Source organism: Phaseolus vulgaris, chromosome 11, assembly GCF_051622355.1.
Source record: "Phaseolus vulgaris cultivar YP4 chromosome 11, ASM5162235v1, whole genome shotgun sequence".
In the NCBI taxonomy this organism is placed as follows: domain Eukaryota; kingdom Viridiplantae; phylum Streptophyta; class Magnoliopsida; order Fabales; family Fabaceae; genus Phaseolus; species Phaseolus vulgaris.
The window spans coordinates 43,167,915-43,188,404 of NC_143508.1; the positions used below are offsets into that span (position 1 = coordinate 43,167,915).

A 20,490-nucleotide genomic window follows, 5' to 3' on the forward strand; every position below is an offset into this window, starting at 1 on the left:
AAGAGGAAAAAACACACCATAAAATTGTTAACGGAGTTCGGCTAATTTAGCCTAATCTCCGAGCACAACAAAAACAGCTCACTTTTATTATTATGGGAGAAGATATTACAAATTGGGATATATAACAGTAAAGGAGGAGAGTTTAATTTATAACCCTCAAACTTCCTTTCCCAACAAAAACAATATACCAAATTAATATTATTATATTTTTATAAATAAGTTATTTTAATTATTTATAATGAGGGTTCTAAAACTATCGTTATTCTATCGAATACATGAAAAAATTAAATTTATTAAAAAATTTCAATATTTTTTTAGTTTGTTGATTATATTTATATATTTAATGTAGACACATGCAAGCAATATTTTTACATAAAACCAATGTTTAGATACATGTACCTGGCATAGAAACATATTTTATTATAAAAGTGGAAACAGAAACATATTTTATTATAAAAGTGGAAACATTAATTTTGTAGTCACAACATTAGAGAGAAGGGATTGACTTGATAAAAATAATAACGATATACTACACTAACTTCTTATGAAAATCTATTAGATTTATTTTATTTTTTTCGGAGTTCAAAAGTAAGTCATAGAAATTAATTGTCAAGACTATATTTTAGAGAAAAAAAAATATATGTATATATATATATATATATATATATATATATATATTTGTTTTATAGTTATAATATATTTGTTTTATCTTACATTATGAGTATAGGATTGAGTGATAATTTAACTCATTTGTATTGTTTTGATTTATATGAAATTGTTTTGATTTATATATGAAAGTATGTTTCAGTCTTATTCGATTTAATTTATGCTTAGTGTGCTTGATAAGGAAGCAATCATTATTATTACTTTTAGAACTTGATTGATTGTTGGAAATACTTTCATTTTCCGAAATAAACCAAATCAATCAAATACCTCAACTATTGGGAACAAAGTTGATGTAGTTGGGTGTTATTATTTCAACATTAATGCAAAAATAAGATAATTGTAACTCAGGGGATTGATTAGGGTGATTTGCTAAGGATTGATTATGGTGATTTGCTTTCAAGGAAACCAAGATTAAATGATTATCTTGGTTTAACTTTAAGAAATAAAGGAATTGAAATATATAGTTCATACACAATTAGTGAATGTAAATTAATTGCAACATTTATTCAATTTGAACTCTTTATCGTATTTGAAAAAACCAATTTTTATTGTCACCTTTACTCATTTTTCAAATATTAGGCAAATTCATGTTAAGTTATTTCAAGTGCGAACTTTACACAACATACTTTATGAAATAAGTAGCATCTACTACATTACTTTCTAATCCTTGAGGATATGACAACTCGATATCAGTTGTACTAAAATCAACTTGGTCCACTTGCTGAGAAACATCGTAACAAGTTTTTGGCATCATTTTTGGGAATTAGTTAAGAAATTAGTAGTTGAAAATTTTTCTTGTAAAGGAGTAAATATAGTAGCATAGCATAGTTAAGTTTTATAAAATTTCTTTCTATTTTTCTGATACATTAATCTTTGGTTTAGTTTTGGTTATTTATGCTATTTAGAGGAAGGGCTTCTATAGAAAAATTTTATTTGAGTAGGAGGTTGAAAGAGTAGCAAGAAAGAACAAAACAAAACTAACAAAAGCACTAAAGAACAAAAAACATGACAAGATCAAGAAAGTTCTTTTGTTTCCCAACCTCAAGAATCTCACATTATCCAAAAGGCAAGTCAAATGGTTGAACAAATTGGAGGAAGAAATAATGCGGATGGCTGAATCATAAATCCTCCAAGAAGGAAACTTAAAGACTATGTTTTTCACCAAGGACCACAAAATTTTTCTAGATTTTTCATGCCATCAGCAGCAAGAGGGATTGAAATTAAACCAACATTCTTGAATTTGGTTTCAGGTCATTTATTCTCAAGAAAAGATCACGAAGATACATATGCTCACTTAGATACATTCTATTAGTTATGTGCAACCTTAGGGTTTGAAGCAGGACAAGAAGAGGTTGCTTACATGAAATTGTCCCCATTTTCTCTCATTGGTGAAGCTAAAGAATGGATACAATCACAGCCAACCCAAAGCTTAACTAGCTTGGCTTATCTGGAAAGCAAATTTCTTACTATATTTTTCCACCGACAAGATATGTGAGTGCCAATTTTGACACTTCAACTTTCAGGCAAGGACAAGATGAGCCTTTTTATGTGGCATGGGTTTTCCAAGGAAGTTCCCAATTCATGGGTTTGAAGATGTAGACCAGATGAACATCTTCTACAATGGATTGAGACCAAACACTTCAATATTTTTAGACGTAGTAGTTTGAGGTACAATGATGGCATTAGATGTAGAGCAAGCAACTATAATCATCAATGTCTTATCATCAACCGATAGGAAAACGTAGCATAATAGGAAGTCAATCCAGAGGAAAGGAGTTTTGGAATTCTTCACTACAAATGCAATTTTAGCCAAGAATAAAATTTTAACCTAGCAAATTTAGGCTTTCACCAACCAAATGGCTTAGTTACCACAATAAGTTCATCTTGTGAAGTCTAATTTAATGAAATAGTTGTCTATGAAATATGATGTGAGTTGATTTTAGGATTGTACATTTTATGAGTTACTCTTTTGTTTATGAATTTTGGATTAATAATTATAGTGATAAGCTCAAAGAAGATTGTCACTAGACACGAACTTAACGAATTCGTTAAGTAAGTGTGAAGGTTCTCTTCTAGAGAGCAAAAGAGAAAACACAATATAAGGTGAATATGATGATGATGGCGGAATTAAAAAACATAGAAGATATAATGAAGAAAGATGAAACCGAAATAAAGGAAGAGATAAAGAACATCAATGAACATAAAACAATGGAAGAAGAGTGGCACAAAGAATAAAAGAAAAAGGTGAAGAGATGAAGAAAGCATTTGAAGATGAGAGGTTGTCATGCCACTTTGAGGATGGGATACTCCAAAATGAGTGGTGTAGAGCTGTCACTTGAAGTGTAGAACACTCAAGATAAGACCTAAGGATAATAGGAGACTTAGCTCACTAAACACTCTGATAAATTTTCTTTACTTTCAAAATTCAATGTGTGAAATACATGAGGCAAACACTCTATTTATAGAAGAGAGTGTCTTGGGAGAGCGAGATAAATGGGTAGGGATGTCATTTGTGAGAAACTTTCTAAAAGGTAGGTCAAAGTGGAGTTTCTCCCTAGCTAGCCTACATCTTCTAGAAACTAGGTTAAAAACTCTAATCCTTGGTGCATTGTCATGAAAAAGTGTGCTCTGGCACAAGCCCAAAATACATTAAGTGCACTCTACTCTAGCTTATTCTTCTATTTGGAACCCCAAAGTAAGCCCAATTTATTTACATAATTTAAAAAAAAAATAGAAAAAAAGAACATCTGATGCTCTAGCCTATGTCCAGTTCTTCTTCTGTTGAGGTCCTTCTGAAGTTTGGTGGGGTGGGTCTTGTCTTGGATGCCGAGATGACTTACTTAATTGTGAAGTGTCTGTTGTATCCTTGATTATCTCCTTGTCTAATTGGGTTGTATCAAAATGTGATTTATGTGGAGGAGATCGTTTGAATGATCATTGTCAATATTCAGATTTTAACACAAAAGAGAAGATTGATTACATGAATAATCAACAAAAGCAAGGTAAATTCTCTAACTCTAATAATAACTCTTATGCTAATAGTTTTTCATAGGGTTGGAAAAACAAATAAAAGTAAGGCTATGGCTCGAAACAAGAAGCATGATCATCTAGGAGTTCTAAATTCGAGGTCGAATTCTTTCCAACTTGGGAGGCATGATACAAACCATCTCGACAAACAGATGACTAAGGACACAACAGACACTTCACAATTAAGTCAGTCATCTCAACAACCAAGATAAGGCCCCACCAAACTTCAGAAGGACCTCAGCAGAAGAAGAACTGGATATAGACCAAAGCATAAGATGTTCTTTCTTCTGGTCTTTTTAAAATACAAGTTTATATAATTAAATTGGGGTCATTTTCGAGGTCCAAATAGAAGAATAAGTTAGAGTAGGGTGTGCTTAGTAATTTGAGTAAGTGAGCTTAGTAAATTGGGCTTGTGTCAAGCCCACCTTTCGTGACATGTGCACCTAGGTTTGGGGTTTATTTGACCTACCTTCTAGAAGGTTTCTCACAAATGACACCCCTACCCCCTTCACTCTTGCTCCCCAAGTCACTCTCTCCTATATAAAGGGTGTCTTACATCATGTATTTTTACACATTGAATTTTGAATAGAAAAGAAACTTTGTCAGAGTATTGAGTGAGTCTTGAGTGCTCTCTTTTTGTGGGTCTTATCTTGGGTGTTTGTGCACTTCAAGTGACGGCTCTTCACCACTCATCTTGGAGTCTCTCACCACTCCAAGTGGTGTGACTACTACCATCATCATCCATAAGCTTCCTCTATCTCTTCATCTCTTCCTTCCTTGCACCATTTCCATTCCTCTTATATTCTTGTGTTCTTCTTTTCCTTTTTGGTTTTTCCATCTTGTTGCTTTCCATTATATGCTTTAATTTTGCATCTTTCATCATCATCACCATATAATTGTGTTTTCTCTTTGCCCTCTAGAAGTGAACCTTCACACTTACTTAACCACTTGGTTAAATTCATGTCCAGTGGGAATCTTCTTTGGGTTTCTCACCATATTCTTCTTAAAAATAAAAAACCATAAACAAAGTACAATCAATAAAATGTGCAATCTTAAAATCAACTCACATTCGAACCCTACAAGGAAATCACTACCAGGAGTGGTAAGAACATAGGGAGGCAAGTGAGGAACAATCAACAGAAAAAAGTGTTTCTACTTGATCGGAAAAAGAAAGTTAAAAAGATTATGCATTGGGAGGTGAAGTGAATGAGAAAAATGAGGGAATAAATGAAGAACAAGAAAGAGAGAGAGAAACATTATAAAAAAATTAAAAAGACAACAAAAATAATGAAAAGAGGAACGAGGTTACTGAGGCTAGGTCCCCACCTGTTCAACATATTCCATATCCACATGCTCCTTCAAAAAGGGAGAAGGAAAGATAGTTCTTAAAGTTCACTTTTATCTTGAAAAGGGTGCAGATTAACATTCCTTTTGTGGAAGGTTTAAATCAGATCCCAACATATGCCAAATTCATTAAAGAGCTTCTGAACAAGAAAAAGAATTTTACAAAGGGGATACTATAAAATTAGCAAATGGATGTAGTGCAATCATTCAAAAATCCTTGGCATAAAAATCAAAGAATCCTGGCAGGTTCACCATACAAGTCACCACAGGCTAACTACCTATGGGAAAAACATTGTTGGATTTAGGGGCAAGCATTAATCTTATGCCTCTATCTTTTTTGAAGAAAATTATAGATTTAGACATAAAACCAACTCGCATGGCACTGCAGTTAACAGATAGATCCATCAAATATCCTTATGGTGTAGCAGAATATGTTCTTATGAGGTTGATAAATTCATGTTTTCAGTTTATTTTGTGGTAATGGATATTGAGGAGGATGTAGAAATCCCTTTTTATTCTTGCCAGACCCTTCATGAAGACAACAAGCGTGATTATTGATGTAGATAATGGAAAGTTAAAGTTGAAGGTGAGGGTATAAGATTAAAAAATTAATTTTAATGTGTTTGACACTATGAAATATCTAAGAGATAAGGGAGAATGTTTCAGGTTTGATGTGCTTGATGAAGTGCTAAATGATGCCATGAAGCAGTTACACATGCATAGTCCTATGGAAAAAGTTATGGTAAATTCATATGACCAAGTGCATAATGAGAAAGGGAAATAAATAGAAGAATGTCTGAATAATCTAGATTTTCTCAAGAAAGTACATACTTCAAATCCATTTATAGAAATATTATGAGGGAAGGATGACCAAACAATTGTAAAGTTTGAGCTGATATTAGTACCCCCATTATCTCAAATGTGTGTTCCTGGAAGAGGATTATGATAAACTAGTCATTATCGACAACACTCTTTCACTAAAAGAGAAAGAGAAATTAATTTCAATTTTGAAAGACAACAGAAAGGTCATTGGTTGGTCTTTGACTAACCTCACTAGAATTAGTCCCTCCTATATTATGCACAAGACTTTCATGGAGCCAGAGTTTAAGCTTGTAGCTCAATAACAGAGAAGATTGAATCGAACCATGAAGGAAGTGGTAAGAAATGAGGTATTGAAGATGCTAAATGATGGTATGATTACCCCATCTTTCATAGTGCATGGTTGAGTCATATTCCATTTGTTCCTAAAAAGGGAGGTATGACTGTTATCCGCAATAAAAAGAATGAATTAATACCTAGTAGAATAGTCAGTGGTTGAAAAATGTGAATTGATTACAGAAAGTTGAACCCAGCTACTCAGAAGGATCATTTTCCTTTACCTTTTATGGATTAAATGTTGGAGAGATTGACAGGACAAACCTTCTACTATTTTTTTGATGGTTACTCTAGTTATAACCAAATTGCAGTAGATCCAACAAATCAAGAAAAGAATGCTTTCACATGTCCTTTTGGAGTATTTGCATACAAAAAGATGTCATTTGATTTATGTAATGCACCTGCCACCTTCCAGTGATGCATGTTAGCCATATTTTCATATCTAGCTGAGAAGTGCATTGAAGGCTTCGTGAAGTAGAAGAAGAAGAAGTTGACAAAAGCATAACAACCTAATATTTTAAGTGTTTGAGATTTGGCTTACATTTCCATGTCTCAAATAGAGTTTTTTTCTTTCCATATCTCATATGGACTTATGTCCTTTCCTTATCACATATGCACTTACATCCTTTGCATATCTCATATGGAGTTGTAGAGATTGCTTTTGTATAAATTTTATGTAGCAAGTAAGTTGTTACTTCTCAAGCATATCCTCGTACGTTTTGTGGAGGATTGGTGAACTCTATCATAAAATTTATCATATCCAATAAGGTTTAATTCCCTCTTTCAAAAATAACATTCAACCTCAATTTAGTCATCCTAGGACTTGTTGCTATTAGGTTTAGACACGCCACCCTTTCACCCAAAAGATTTTCTTTTTAAGATATTCTTTCTTATGTTTTAGATTGCAATATATTTTTTTCAAAATCTATTATGATATTCAATATGCAAATTCAACATTTCATATATGTCAAAATTAATTTTGTTTATATTAAAATTAACAATATTTGTGAAAAATAAACAGGGAGAGATTGCAAAATCAAGTCTTAGAGAACACTCTTTGAAAAATTTGCATTCTGATTTCTCAAGTTCCTCTGTCAGATCAATCACCTTCAATTTTAGATATATGGTACTTAACAATTATGGTGTAAACATCATACATCTTCTTAAGATGTATCATGATTGCTTATGAATCCATATCCTTTCGAGTTTTGAACTCTTTGATTTGAAGATAATGCATTCGGCTCATAAAGATTAACCATTTATAAGTTTTACAATGAAAAAATATTGATCCTTTGGTTTTTCCAGCAAAATGATGTAATTTGTTCATTTTATTATGAGAATGGGAAGAAATTTTGTTTACGACTTTAGGTAAGTCGTGTCCAGATGGAAAAACTTCGTTGGGAGAAATAGTGCTTGTCAAACGACTTCGATTTCGATCTAGATGTGCAGCAAATTCGTGCCATGGGAAAATGAATTTTGTTATAAAAATTTAAGGTTGAAATCAGTCATGGTTCACACGACTTTGAGTAAAAATGTAATAAGGATTAAATGAAGTTTTTATACCCTTGCGCGACTTCAACTTTGTATTAATTTCATGCTAGTGGGAAAAATTATGACATGTGAATTTTTTTTAAGTATATTGTAGTTTATATTATTTTAATGAGAAAAAATAATTATTAAATATAATAAAATAAGAAGAAGAACATTTAGTAAAATAAATTACATTGAAATTAACAATAACATTATTTTTATTACATAAACAAAAACAAAATATTTGTGAAACGATGTGCTACATGGTGGTCTTCTTCTCTGTTTTTTAGATTGCCGTGGCTAGTGTTTAGTATTTGGACGTGCTAGTACTAGATTGTCATCATTGCGTTGTGCTTGGTTGTCTTTAGGTGGACTATCAAACTCGTCTAAAGACATTGTGGGTCGATCACAATACATTAATGATACTTAACGAAATGTTGATAGTGGTGTTATTTTCGAAGTAGCAAACATGTTTGATTGACCAGAAAAACATATTTTGCTATGGAAAACTGGTGAAAGTGGACGAAACTTGTTGGTACGCAAATTGAGATAATGGTTGAAGTGTACGGTAACATCAAAGTTTGTAATATGAAGGCAAACAAAAAATTAAAATAACATTTTCATAAGTGGGAAAATAAGGTCTACAACAATATTTATGACTCTTTTTACGAAAAATGTACAGTTTGTCCCTAAGGACGGATATCGAACCCACAAGGAATAATTATTGAAAATCCTAATAGTAACATTCACTAAGTATAACATCCTAATAGACAAGTTTGGGCAAGTATTTGGAGTGTTCGAGCTTTCTCTTTTAATCCTATATATTGTCATTTTTCCCTTTCATCTCCATTTTACCCTAAAATTCTAAAATTAACACAAATTTAAGATAAATTATTTTTATTCATATTATAATCACAAAATATGTAAAAATGTTTAAATTCCTAAATTAAAAGTTATATTATAGTTATATCTATAAATAAATGTTTGTATGATAATATAAAATATTACTTAAATATAATACTTATTAATATTTTTTTATTAATAACAGATGTATGTAATGTGATCTAAGCCCACCATTTCAGAATTAACATATAGACTTCCATAAAAACAATTGATTTTAGAAGGAAGTGTTTAATGAAACGTATAACTCAAATTGCAAAATTGAAAGAAAATATACTCTAGAGTGATTTATTAGCGTCGCTGAGTGAGACGCTGGCAGCGAATACCCAAAAGTTGGTGTCATCCATTTGAAGTTTCATTTTTTTTAGAGATTATTTATAATTCTAATAAATGAAAAATATTTAAGAGCAATTAAGCTGTCTTATGTGAAAAAAAAGGTATAATGGAAAGGAAGAATAATTTTTAAGCTAAAGGAGCATGACAAAACATTCTCCCCTTAATTTATTCAGTAAATTTTAATAATGACTGCACCATGTAACATTAAAACATACCTAATACAAATCTTTTTGTTTTAAAAGAAAATAACAAACTATTACATGCAAGCACCTAAAAACAGAACTCAAAACATTGTAGAACTAAAATATAATGAAATATTCTCAAACATCATTTAGTAGTAGAACTTGATTAAATCAGTATTATGCAGCTTCCTTGAGCTTCTTTGTGATGCTGGCAATATACTTCCCCTGGTGGAATGCTTGCTCCAGTTCAAGCTTAGTTGGCTGTCTTGAACCATCACCAGCATAAGTTCCTGAACCATAGGGACTTCCTCCTTTGAGCTCCTCCATCTCAAACATTCCAGCACCAAATGTGTATCCAATTGGAACAAATAACATTCCATGATGAACCAGCTGAGTTATAGCAGTAAGCCTGATATACAAATTTCTCATCTTTAATATTCCGTAAGATCTCATCACTAATCTTAGAAAATTGATTAAGAAAGTATGCGTTTAGGGAGAGGGTCTTACGCTGTAGTCTCTTGTCCACCACCTTGGGAGCTGGTGCTGTAGAAGATTCCAGCGGGCTTCCCTGCAAGCTGTTGTGTTTTCCACAAACCTCCAGTTGCATCCAGAAATGCTTTGAACTGTGCAGCCATCATTCCAAATCTTGTGGGGAAGCCAAAGACAAACCCATCAGCCTCAGATAGCTCATTGGGGGTAATGATCGGTACATCACTCTTTGGTGGTGCTCTCATTTTACCAAGCACCTCATCTGCTAATGTCTCAGGTACCTGTTCATTTAACCAACTCAACACATCAAATTCCAACAACATATTTGGATACAACCATCTTCATTGCACAATACCACATACTACATGAAAACTAGTTACATGATTTCCTCGGAAGAATAGATATTCAGAACATAAAATGGTTCTGCGAGGTCATCATGAACCATTGGAAAGCATGGTTACAATGAATACCAAATTGAACACAATCTGCAAGCTTGTGAAAGTGAAACATCACAAAACTAAAAATGACTCAGTTGAATTACACAAACCACACATGCCTGCCATAGTTTGGCTTCAACGCCATCAACAGAATCAGCTCCTTTCTTTATTTCTTCTGCTAGTGTTTCCACATGGCCGTACATGGAGTAGTAGCTGTTAAATTAGAGTAATGGAAAAATAAAATTATTGATTAAAGATTAAGAAAAAAGGCTTCATGTGAATAATTATAGAAAAACGCATACACAATGTAAACTTGGACTGCCATTGATGATGATCTTCTAAAATCGCTGTGCTCGTGTGCTTATTTAAGGGCTTGACAATGGAAAGGTGCTTAGTGATGAATCGCTGTGTTAACCGTATTTATAGTTGAACATGAGATTTAATTCTGAGAAAGTTGGCTTGACTTTTTAACTACTCTCGTTTTCCGTTATTTATTTTTGACTTTTTTTATTTTCTTTCTTTGGAACAGAACGACATCGTTGCAACAAAACGGTGGATGATGATGATAGGGTGGCGTCATACTTGCTCACCGCAAACTACAAATTAGGGGAAGCTTTTAATAATCACTAATTTGCTACTTCATTATTAATGAAGCATATGAAAATTGGGATATTGGGGTGTCCTTTTTGTTTTAAATAAGTATTTTTTTTTAATAAAATACATAAATTTAAGTTTGGCTTTTTTATGTATATATAGTTTTATATTATATCAAATCAATATAAATTCATTATTTATATCTAAATTCAAAATATGTTAATTGTACTGGATAGAGCGTCCAAGACTCGATGCTTGGTGATCGGGTCTTAGTGCATGGTATAGGCAGGTGAGCTCAGTTGTTGGGTTAGTAAAGTGGGTCATGTGATTGGGCTCAGTTTGGTCAGTAAACCCGTTGTGACATAATTCAACCTTTTATAGGACTGCTAGTAAAGAGTATTTTTGAACCTAGGGGTATGTATAGTACATGTGGTGCCTAGGTCAAGTAAATGTTTCTTTTAACTTAAGTAAGTGTGTTCTAGGGCACATAGTGGTTAAGTTGCATGCGTGACAAAGATAATGTTGCACCATGAAGTAAAGTGCCCACGTAAGCAGAATATTCCCCTGATGTTGGCACATAAGTTGGTGCCCTACTGACAAGTGGTTGTTCTGTTATTATTTTATGCTCTCCTTAGATATAAGATTTTTTTCTGTTGCAGCGCCTTGAGAGAAGGTTCTCATGAACAAAATGCTTACATGTTGAGTATGCTTTCAGTTGAGATTAGATTCTCATGAGAAAAAACTATTACAAAAGATAAGCTATAAAAGGGTTTGAGACCTCAGGTAAAGGTACGTTGGTTTAAAGACTGAAACTGAATACTCCTTTTAATTGTAAACCCTTAATGACTTGATCGTCGGACTGTAATCAACAAGTAGAACTCCTCTATTTCAACGGAGCCACATTCCAGTGTAACAAGACGTAGAACAGATTCTAGAAGAGACAAACCGGAACTAGAGTTTGTCACCAGAATCAACCGACAACAAGGTTAACCGGCTAGAAATTAATATTTTTTTAATTTTCACATTTGATACGTAAATATGAAACTTCATGAGGTGAAACCAAATTAGTGCTTACTTCGATTAATAATAAATATTGTTTGGTTGATGGAAGAAGAACAAATACAAGTAAAAAAAGGCGAGGAAGATGGTGGCTTGATACAGATGATGGGCAATCAAAATTTTGCGAGAATAATCAGTTATGTAATTTGTTTTAAATTTTCATAATTGACTACATAACTCACATATTTTTATTATGGATCTGTTTTTTTTTTTTAATTTTCATTGTAGTAATAATAATATATAATAAACAATCAAACTATTTTTTCCGAATTTACCAGAAATGATTAACTCCTTCAAAAGTTAAATTTGAAAGATGAGACATGCAGTTTCATAGAGTTTCTAAATCGTAAAATCTTTATACTATTAAAAAATACATTTAAGTTTAAAGAACTAGCTAAAAATTACTTAATTTTTTGTACTTTTAAAATAAAATGCATTAAAATTACTTGATTATACATGACATCATAACATCTTCTTTAACTGGTTACTGCATTTAAAATATACCTAATTTTATTATATAATATAATTTTAAATTTTTACAAATTTGAATTCTTTATTGGATTTTTGGTAGTGTCCTTATCTTTCTATTGCGCTTTCAAAAATGCACTTATATAATTTTAGACTATGTTAACATTTTTTTAATATATTAAAACCAGTCTATATATTTTGTAGATATATTAGAGTGACAACACTAAAACTCAATGAAGAATATAATAAACTCGAATAAATAGATGGTTAAATCTCATGAATAACAAGTCTACTTATCTGTTTGATATGAGAAATGCTAATTTAACTTTACACTATAATTGTTAGTGATAATTATAGAATTATTTCAATTTAACAACACGTATTAGTGTCAAAATCAAGGATCAAATAAATAACAAATACGAATAAGTAAGCTATTAGTAATAGAAAGCTCATGAGGTTTGAGGTATAATTATTCATCAATTAAAAGAATTTATGATAAGAAAATACAATAAGATACTAATAATAACTTGTTGTAATTATATATATATATTTTTAATTATTTTTATATATATTTTTAATTATATTGTGTACTTCAAAAGATTTAAATTATAGATTTGATGTGTGGATTGAAGGTTCCAATAGACGGGGGCTGCGCCGCCAAATTGACGAGTTGCCATGCTTTTGGGTATATAAAATATTATATGATACTCAGTCGTCTTAGTACAATATTTTGGATTTGTACTTTGTAGAGCCTGACGAAATGACCACGATGTTTGTGCGTAGGGTTAGTTGGAATATTAACCTCTAAGATTTGTAGAATATGTATATATGATAGTTTTAAATTTAAAAAGTATTTGATAAATTTTTGATAATTTTAGTGTAGTTCTAATGTAATTTTGAAAAAAAATACATTAATTTTTTAAAATTTTAAATTTATTATATAAATTTTTATTATATTATAAAAGTTAGAAACAAATTTTTTTAATCAGTTATAAAAAATATTTTTCTGCTTCAAAAAATAATCTAAAATATACTTGTGCATATAAATTTTTATTTTTAATTTATATAATTCATAATTATATAATATATAGATTTGTTCTGTGTTCTACATTTTAGATATTATACGTATCTTTGTGTCTGTGTCCGTGTCGTATTAGGGTTTGTGCAACATTGTGATATGATATAGAATTGAATTTAAAGTAAAAAAGAAAAATCAGTAAAAAATAAAATAAATTAATTGAAACATTTATAAAAAAAAGTGAGGTTACTGTCATTAGTCTTATAAAAATTACAGTGCCAAAATACATTCATCTGTTACTGTTGATTCATTTAAAATCCTCCCAAAAAACAGCCAGAAATACAATTTTGCATTTTAGTATCGACTGCTACACCCATCTCCATGCTGAAAATCAAGCTATTTTTAATGCTATAATTATGCTAAATATTGCTTTTCTCTGATTGTGAGAACTTACTCAAAATAAATTGTATTTCATTTTAATGATATTATAAATTGTCAAATGTTCTTTCCTCATTCATTTATACTTATTTTTTAAATGCGTATTATTTTTTTTACTCAATTTTTATTTTTTTATTTTTTTTTCTTCCTTAAACTTTTTAAATATTTCCTTTAAATAATTTTAATATTAAAACTTCTTATTTAATTACATTATAAATTAATTCTACTTTAATTCACTTTTAACACTTTAACCAACTAAATAATTAAATCATTTTAATAACATTTAATTAACTTAACTTTATCAATAATTTAAATTTAAATTTCATCTCCTAAATAAATTACTCAAAAAATAAATTTAATTTTTATTAAAATATTAAAAATTCAAAATATATATATATATATATATATATTTATATAATATTTATATCTATACCACACAATATTAACATATAAATCATACTTGTGTCTAAGTGAATTCGAAGCCCATCTTCAAAATAATATTATTTTCTAATCATAAATACTCGTTCTCGTTCGCTATTTTTAAAAAAACTCTTCAGCTATAAATGTATATGTATAGACAAAAAGGACCTACATAGTACTTGAAATTGTTTGTACAATTGATGATGTGCTGGTAGCCTTCTTGTTATTTTCTTCAAGTCTCCTCTTTTTGTTATCGGTGCTCGATTGGGGTGGACCTAAAAAAGGTACGTTTTAACTAATATGCATCGTGATCCCCGATTAATAGGGAGGTATATTGGTATATAGGTATGTTGGAATATCTGGAGAATATTTGTAACATCTTTCAGTTAATCAGTATTTAGCTTATTTGTCGAAGATATTTTCCACATATTTCGAGATATGAATGTGACTCAATAAGTGTCATAGTAACTGTTATTTATTGCGTAACTTGAGGTGTTCTTTGACTCGGTTGGTCACCAGGCTTGAGACTGGCTTGTCTGGTACACTTGCCCCCCAAGCTCGAAGAGATTAAATTTTGAAGAGTAAAAAATGGTCATTGGGCTTCCCAAGGAGAGATGTGACTGTTGGGCGCATTTAATATTTGTCAGAGATGTGACGTGTGCTTTTTTGAAAAATTGTCGTTTGGTGAACACTGTTTGATCAGAGAGATCTAATAGTTGAGAATAAGTAATGTTTTAGATGCATGGCATGAACGCTTGGATGATTGAACACTTAGAACATTTCTAGTGTTTTAATCCTTTTCGAACGATAAAATTTTGATATTTGATGATTTCTTTGTGATAATGTTTTGAACTTGGTAGACCGAGCCTTTTGCAATGTGTCTTTAATAAGTTGTAGTTAAAGCTCTAACAATGCTTTTCAATCATCGAAATAGATGGTGTGGTCTTGACAAAGTATAATAAAATAATTTGGTCGAAGCCGTAATCGGAAATCGATGTAATTGGTAATGGTTGATCGAGCCTGTAAGTTTCCTCAAATAACTTGTAGTTATCGTAAAAAATAGTAGATATGGCTAACACTAAGCCAAGCGTTTAGAGTAGAATAACATAATTGATTGGTGTTGTAATAACTTCATCCGACCGATGAGTCTTAATAAGCTGAACAAAGTAAAGAAATTCTTCTCTTGAGTAAATGCTTCTCCAATGCAGTTGATGTGAGTCATGAATCACTTATTTATGGCCATCAATAGCATGGCGAATTGAGTAAGCATGGTTGACTGAGCCTTTGAATATTCCCTTCTGTTAATTTGATAAAAGTTGGTCGGTGCTATAATTAAAAATACAATTTTAGTTGACGATGAACGTTTAACTTCTTTAATGACCTTGATGAATTCGGTGAAAGCTTTTACTTTATTCTAATAGCCTGAGAAAATAATAATTTGAGTTGGTCGAGGAGTTATCTTTGATGAATCTAGTTGGAATGAAAAATCCTGTTACTTTGATCGCCTCAGACGATAATAACTTGAGCTGGTCAAGGAGATATCCTTGATGAATTAGGTTGGGTGAAAACTTTTGTTATTCTGATCACTTAATATTTCTGATTGCACGGGGCGATAATATTTTTCCGAGAATGCGTCAAACAGATTGGACTTCTTTTTATGTTTTATCACTTAGCCCATCAGCGCGACACATGAAGCCACCTAACCCTAGTAAATTATTTACATGCTAATCAAAATACATGAGAGTGAAAGAGATGAAACTTAATCCCTATTTTTCCAACTTGAAGCAATCAATTCTTTGTTTGTTTTCTTATTGATCATTGTCAACACAATCAATTCAACACTATTTTTATTGTTATGTTCTATATTTAGCGATTATTGTACTTGATAATTCATTGTTCCTTGTGGGATCGATATCCGCCCTTAGAGACAATTATTACTTTTGACAACGCAGTGCACTTGTCGTAAAAAGTCAACAAGTTTTTGGCGCCATTGTCGGAGAATAGGTTTGATTTGTTGAGTATAGTTTCCTAACTAATGTAAATATTTTTATTATTTTGATTTGTTTTTATTGTGTTTATTTTATTTCCATATTTATTATTTTAATTCTTATTAGTTTTATTTGTTCTATTTATTTTCTTATTTAATTTAGATTCTCTTTTCTTTGTTTTATTAGAATTTAATTTGCTGTTATTTCGATTTTATTATTTTAATTTTCTTTTAATTAATTTATTTAATTTAGAATTCAATTTTCTGTTTAGTTTTAAATTTTAGAAAAACAAAATATAAAATACAAATTTTTGGTTACTGCTTGTGAAGTTTCTTGCTAACCCTTACATTAGCTGCTTTTATATGATATTGAGAGGTCGGATTCCAAAAGACCAATTGCTATTTGAAGCAAAAATTGAGAAGGTAGTTAAAAGAAATCGAAAATTAAAGGCAAAAGAGAAGCAAGAAGGTATTAGAGAAGACTCTTCAACAACTTTTTCTTTTTCCATTCCTATTTTTCAGGAGGATAACAAAATGGCGGAGGAGGAAGCACCACCTCCTACGAGGACTCTGAGAGACTATGCCATACATTAAGGGTCCAAACACTTTTCTAGCATTGCAATACTCACAACTAACAAGGCCTTGGAGATGAATCCTGTGTTTCTTACCCTCATTAGGACCAATCAATTCACGGCGATGGATCATGAGGATCCTCATACACACTTGGCTACTTGCGGGAAAAAGTCATTAGTCGGATATTTTTTTATTGTTTACCAAACTCTGGAAACTCTTCATCAAATATCTTCCATTGAATAGAATCACCTGGATGTCGGTACATGTCATCACATTTCCTCTCATTCACATGCCATCTAAGATTCTTAGCATCATTTGGGTTTGCAAACAAACGCTTCATCTTTGGAATGATGGGAAGATACCACATAACCTTCATTGGGAGTCCATGTTTTTCTATCTCTTCAATAATATCATCATCTTTTTCAACTTATGACGTGATAACCCACAACTCGGAAAACTTTTCAACAATTCAAAATCTTTCCTGTATAATATACAATCATTAGGACATGCATGTATCTTTTTATACTTCATACCCATTGGACAAAGAATCTTTTTGGCCTCATAATTACGATTAGGTAGAGTGTTTTCCTCTGGACGCATATCCTTCAACAACTGGAGCAAATTGTAGTTAGTTGATCAAATTCATCAATCTTAACACCGCTACAACTGTGTGAAGTTAGCTGATCCTGGATACAATGGAGTCTCTACATCGCTTGTCATACTTTCATATCGATGCGCTTCTGCAAAAGACTTAGCTCCCACATCACAAATCATGTCCTCCAATCGATCATCTTCTACTTCACCATGTACTGTATCATCCATGGTGTACCCCACATATTCTTCAGTTACGAAAACACGTGGTAAATTTAATAATTCACCATGCCATGTCCAAGTTGTATAAGATCGAAGAAACTCATCACATAGAAGGTGTTCCCTGATTTTCTTAACATCCAGTATCCTTCTGTTCAAACAGTTAACGCACATATACCTAATCTTTGCTCCATCATGACCACTATTATTCGCATTACATTGTGCAAATTGTATAAATTATTCTACTCCTCTTTCGTACTCATCACTTATGCGAACATAATTAATCAAATTTCGATCCATTATATTATGTAACAGTCATTCAAGTGTCTACTAATGAGTGTGAAATCTCACGTTTACCGAGGGTCAAACACCCCCGGACTTAATACCAGCATGTATCAATTGCTGAGGGTCAAACGCCCTCAGACTCAATACCAACACGTATTAATTGTCGAGGGTCAAACACCCTCGCCATCAATACAAACAAGTATCAATTGTCGAGATACCAACACGATAATTCTATTCTAACCTAACAACTAACATAATATAAATTAATAATAAATACAAATTATAATAAATACCAAATATTAAATATACAAATTAAAAATCATTAAATTAATTATAAATATTAAATAATATAATATTTTAATAATTCTATTTTAACCTAAAAACAAAAATAATATAAATTTTAAAAATAAAAATATAATAAATAATAAATAAACAAATTAATAACATTAAAACAATTTAAAACACCACCAACCTTGTGCGTGAAGGCAACGGTGGTGGTAGGAGCGACGCGACAATGACAACAACGACGACAAGAGCGACAGAGCAAATCGGGCCCAATGAAAATCCAAACACCAGTGTGATCATGAAACAGTGGTGACCTTCGAATAAGAAAAGAAACAAATAATAGAAACGAAAAAAATACAAAAACCATGGTGAAGAAGAAGTAGAAACTCAAAACGAACTTACCAATGACACGAAAATGCAGGCTCGAGAAGATGTGAGGCAGCACCAGAGCATAAAAGCATAAGAAAAACGAAGCACCAGAGAAAGAAAATATGAAAGCGTAAATGGCACACTCTATGTTAAGGTAAAAAACGGGTATAAGAGGACTATTATTTGGTAGAGCCTTCTTCTTAAACAAAGCGTTTTATTTTAAGAACGCGGCTATGAGGTAAAGTCGCCCTCTTAAATGAAACACTTTTATTTAAGAAGACAACTTTCCCTCATAGTCGCCTTCTTAAAACAAAACGCTTTGTTTAAGAAGCGACTCTACCAAATAGTCACTCTCTTAAATGAAGTTAATTTAAAAAATGTCATCCTATTTTCATTAACACGTTTAAAGTCAAAAAGCCTTAAATGTGAGATCGTTGTTTTAATATTTTGTACTAGTGAATTAACCCGTCTGCCTAAATGATGCGGGCTACGGGCCGATATGTCGGGACTAACCCATTTTTTCATCCTACTACATGGGTAACGATAGAGAAATTAAGGATTTTCACTCAATGAGATTTTTTTATTTTACCTTTTTGGTATTTACTTATTATTCGTTCCCTTTCATATATAAGTTGGAAAAAAAGTTGTAACTGACAATTTTTCATAATTAAGGAAGTGATTTTATAAATATAGTAAGTAAAAATCAAAGTGCTATTTTTTATATTTGAGCAAATTAATTAATTAAATATTCAAAACTTTCAAATACTACCTGGTAACATTCTAGTCTTAAGAAAATTAAATAGGAAATCAACATAATTAAATTAAATAATTATAGAGAAAAAAATAATGAAAAAAATTATAAAGAGTTGTTGGTGGTGGATTCCATATCAATCCACCTCCCATAAAACTACGATAGAGTCTATAACTCAAGTCCAAAAAAACAATATTATTATGGTTAACCTATGCAACTTTATGTATATAAACAATTACCTTTAGTTTAGTCTCTTAAGCAAATTGACACTTTTGGGCATTATATTTTCTACATAACATCCACTACTACCTGACCCGCGTGCAATGCAGGTTGGAGATCCCACATCGACTAGAGATTAGAGTCTTTCATTGTATATAAGTGGGTGTAAACCTCACCCCATTGAGCCGGTTTTATGGGGTTGAGTTAGGCTTAAAGTCCACTTCGTAATATGGTATCAGAGCCATTTCGAGCCTATCCTAGCGAGTGTTTGTGTTGGGCCTATCGTGTCACCCCCTATCGGGTCGCTATCGGACCACCCATAATATATAGTCCCACGCATGAGTTGGCAGTCTCGACGTGAGGGGGGTGTGTTGGAGATCCCAGATTTAGGATTAATATAAATAGAAATAGGGTAATATGAATTTACAACTTCAGAATCTTGACAATGGAGACACTTGTGATTGTAATAGATTTAACAAACAAAACATTTACATGTAAAAAAAATAGATTATATATCAAATCAATAATATTATTTAATCTTATTGAAAAATATCTCAATAATTGAAAGAAAGTAAACATATTTGACATTGGTAACTTAGTAAATTATCATTTAACACTACACATAATTTCTCTATTTTTAATAAAATCAAATACACAATTCGTAAATAAGTAATAATAATAAATATTAAAAAACATGTTACAATAAAATAATTAAATATTTTAAAATTATAATTGATGCAAAATATTTAAAAACAAATTTATGATTTTTAAATTTAAATATTGGAACAGATCTCAACCATTGAAAAAGAGTAAACATATTTGATGTTTTAGTAAATTAGTAAATTATCATCTAACACTGCATAAAATTATTCAGTTTCCAATAAAATCAAGCACATGATTTATAACTTTGTAATAATAATAATAGTAATAATAACTTAAAAACACACAACACTATAATAAAAATTTAAATACTGTAAAAGGTTAATTGATGCATAAATATTTAAAAATAAATCTATTATTTTTTAAATTCAAAATACTAAAACATATATCAATAATTAAAAGAGACGGAATTAAAAGAGACGAAATATGACATTTTTCTAACTCAACAAATTACCATTTAATACTCTAAGAAATTGTTCAGTTTCTAA

General features: G+C 31.1%; 1 protein-coding gene across 1 annotated transcript; it reads right to left on the reverse strand.

Moving 5' to 3' along the window:
- Positions 1-9,081: 9,081 nt before the first annotated feature.
- On the reverse strand, positions 9,082-10,500 carry LOC137830346 (putative NAD(P)H dehydrogenase (quinone) FQR1-like 1). Its single transcript, XM_068637633.2, has 4 exons — positions 10,369-10,500; positions 10,186-10,279; positions 9,648-9,910; positions 9,082-9,549 (listed from the first exon to the last, which is right to left on the reverse strand). Exons 1-4 carry the CDS (start codon positions 10,389-10,391, stop codon positions 9,318-9,320), a joined length of 612 nt encoding a protein of 203 aa, XP_068493734.1. The 5' UTR covers positions 10,392-10,500; the 3' UTR covers positions 9,082-9,317.
- Between the last annotated feature and the right edge of the window lie 9,990 nt (positions 10,501-20,490).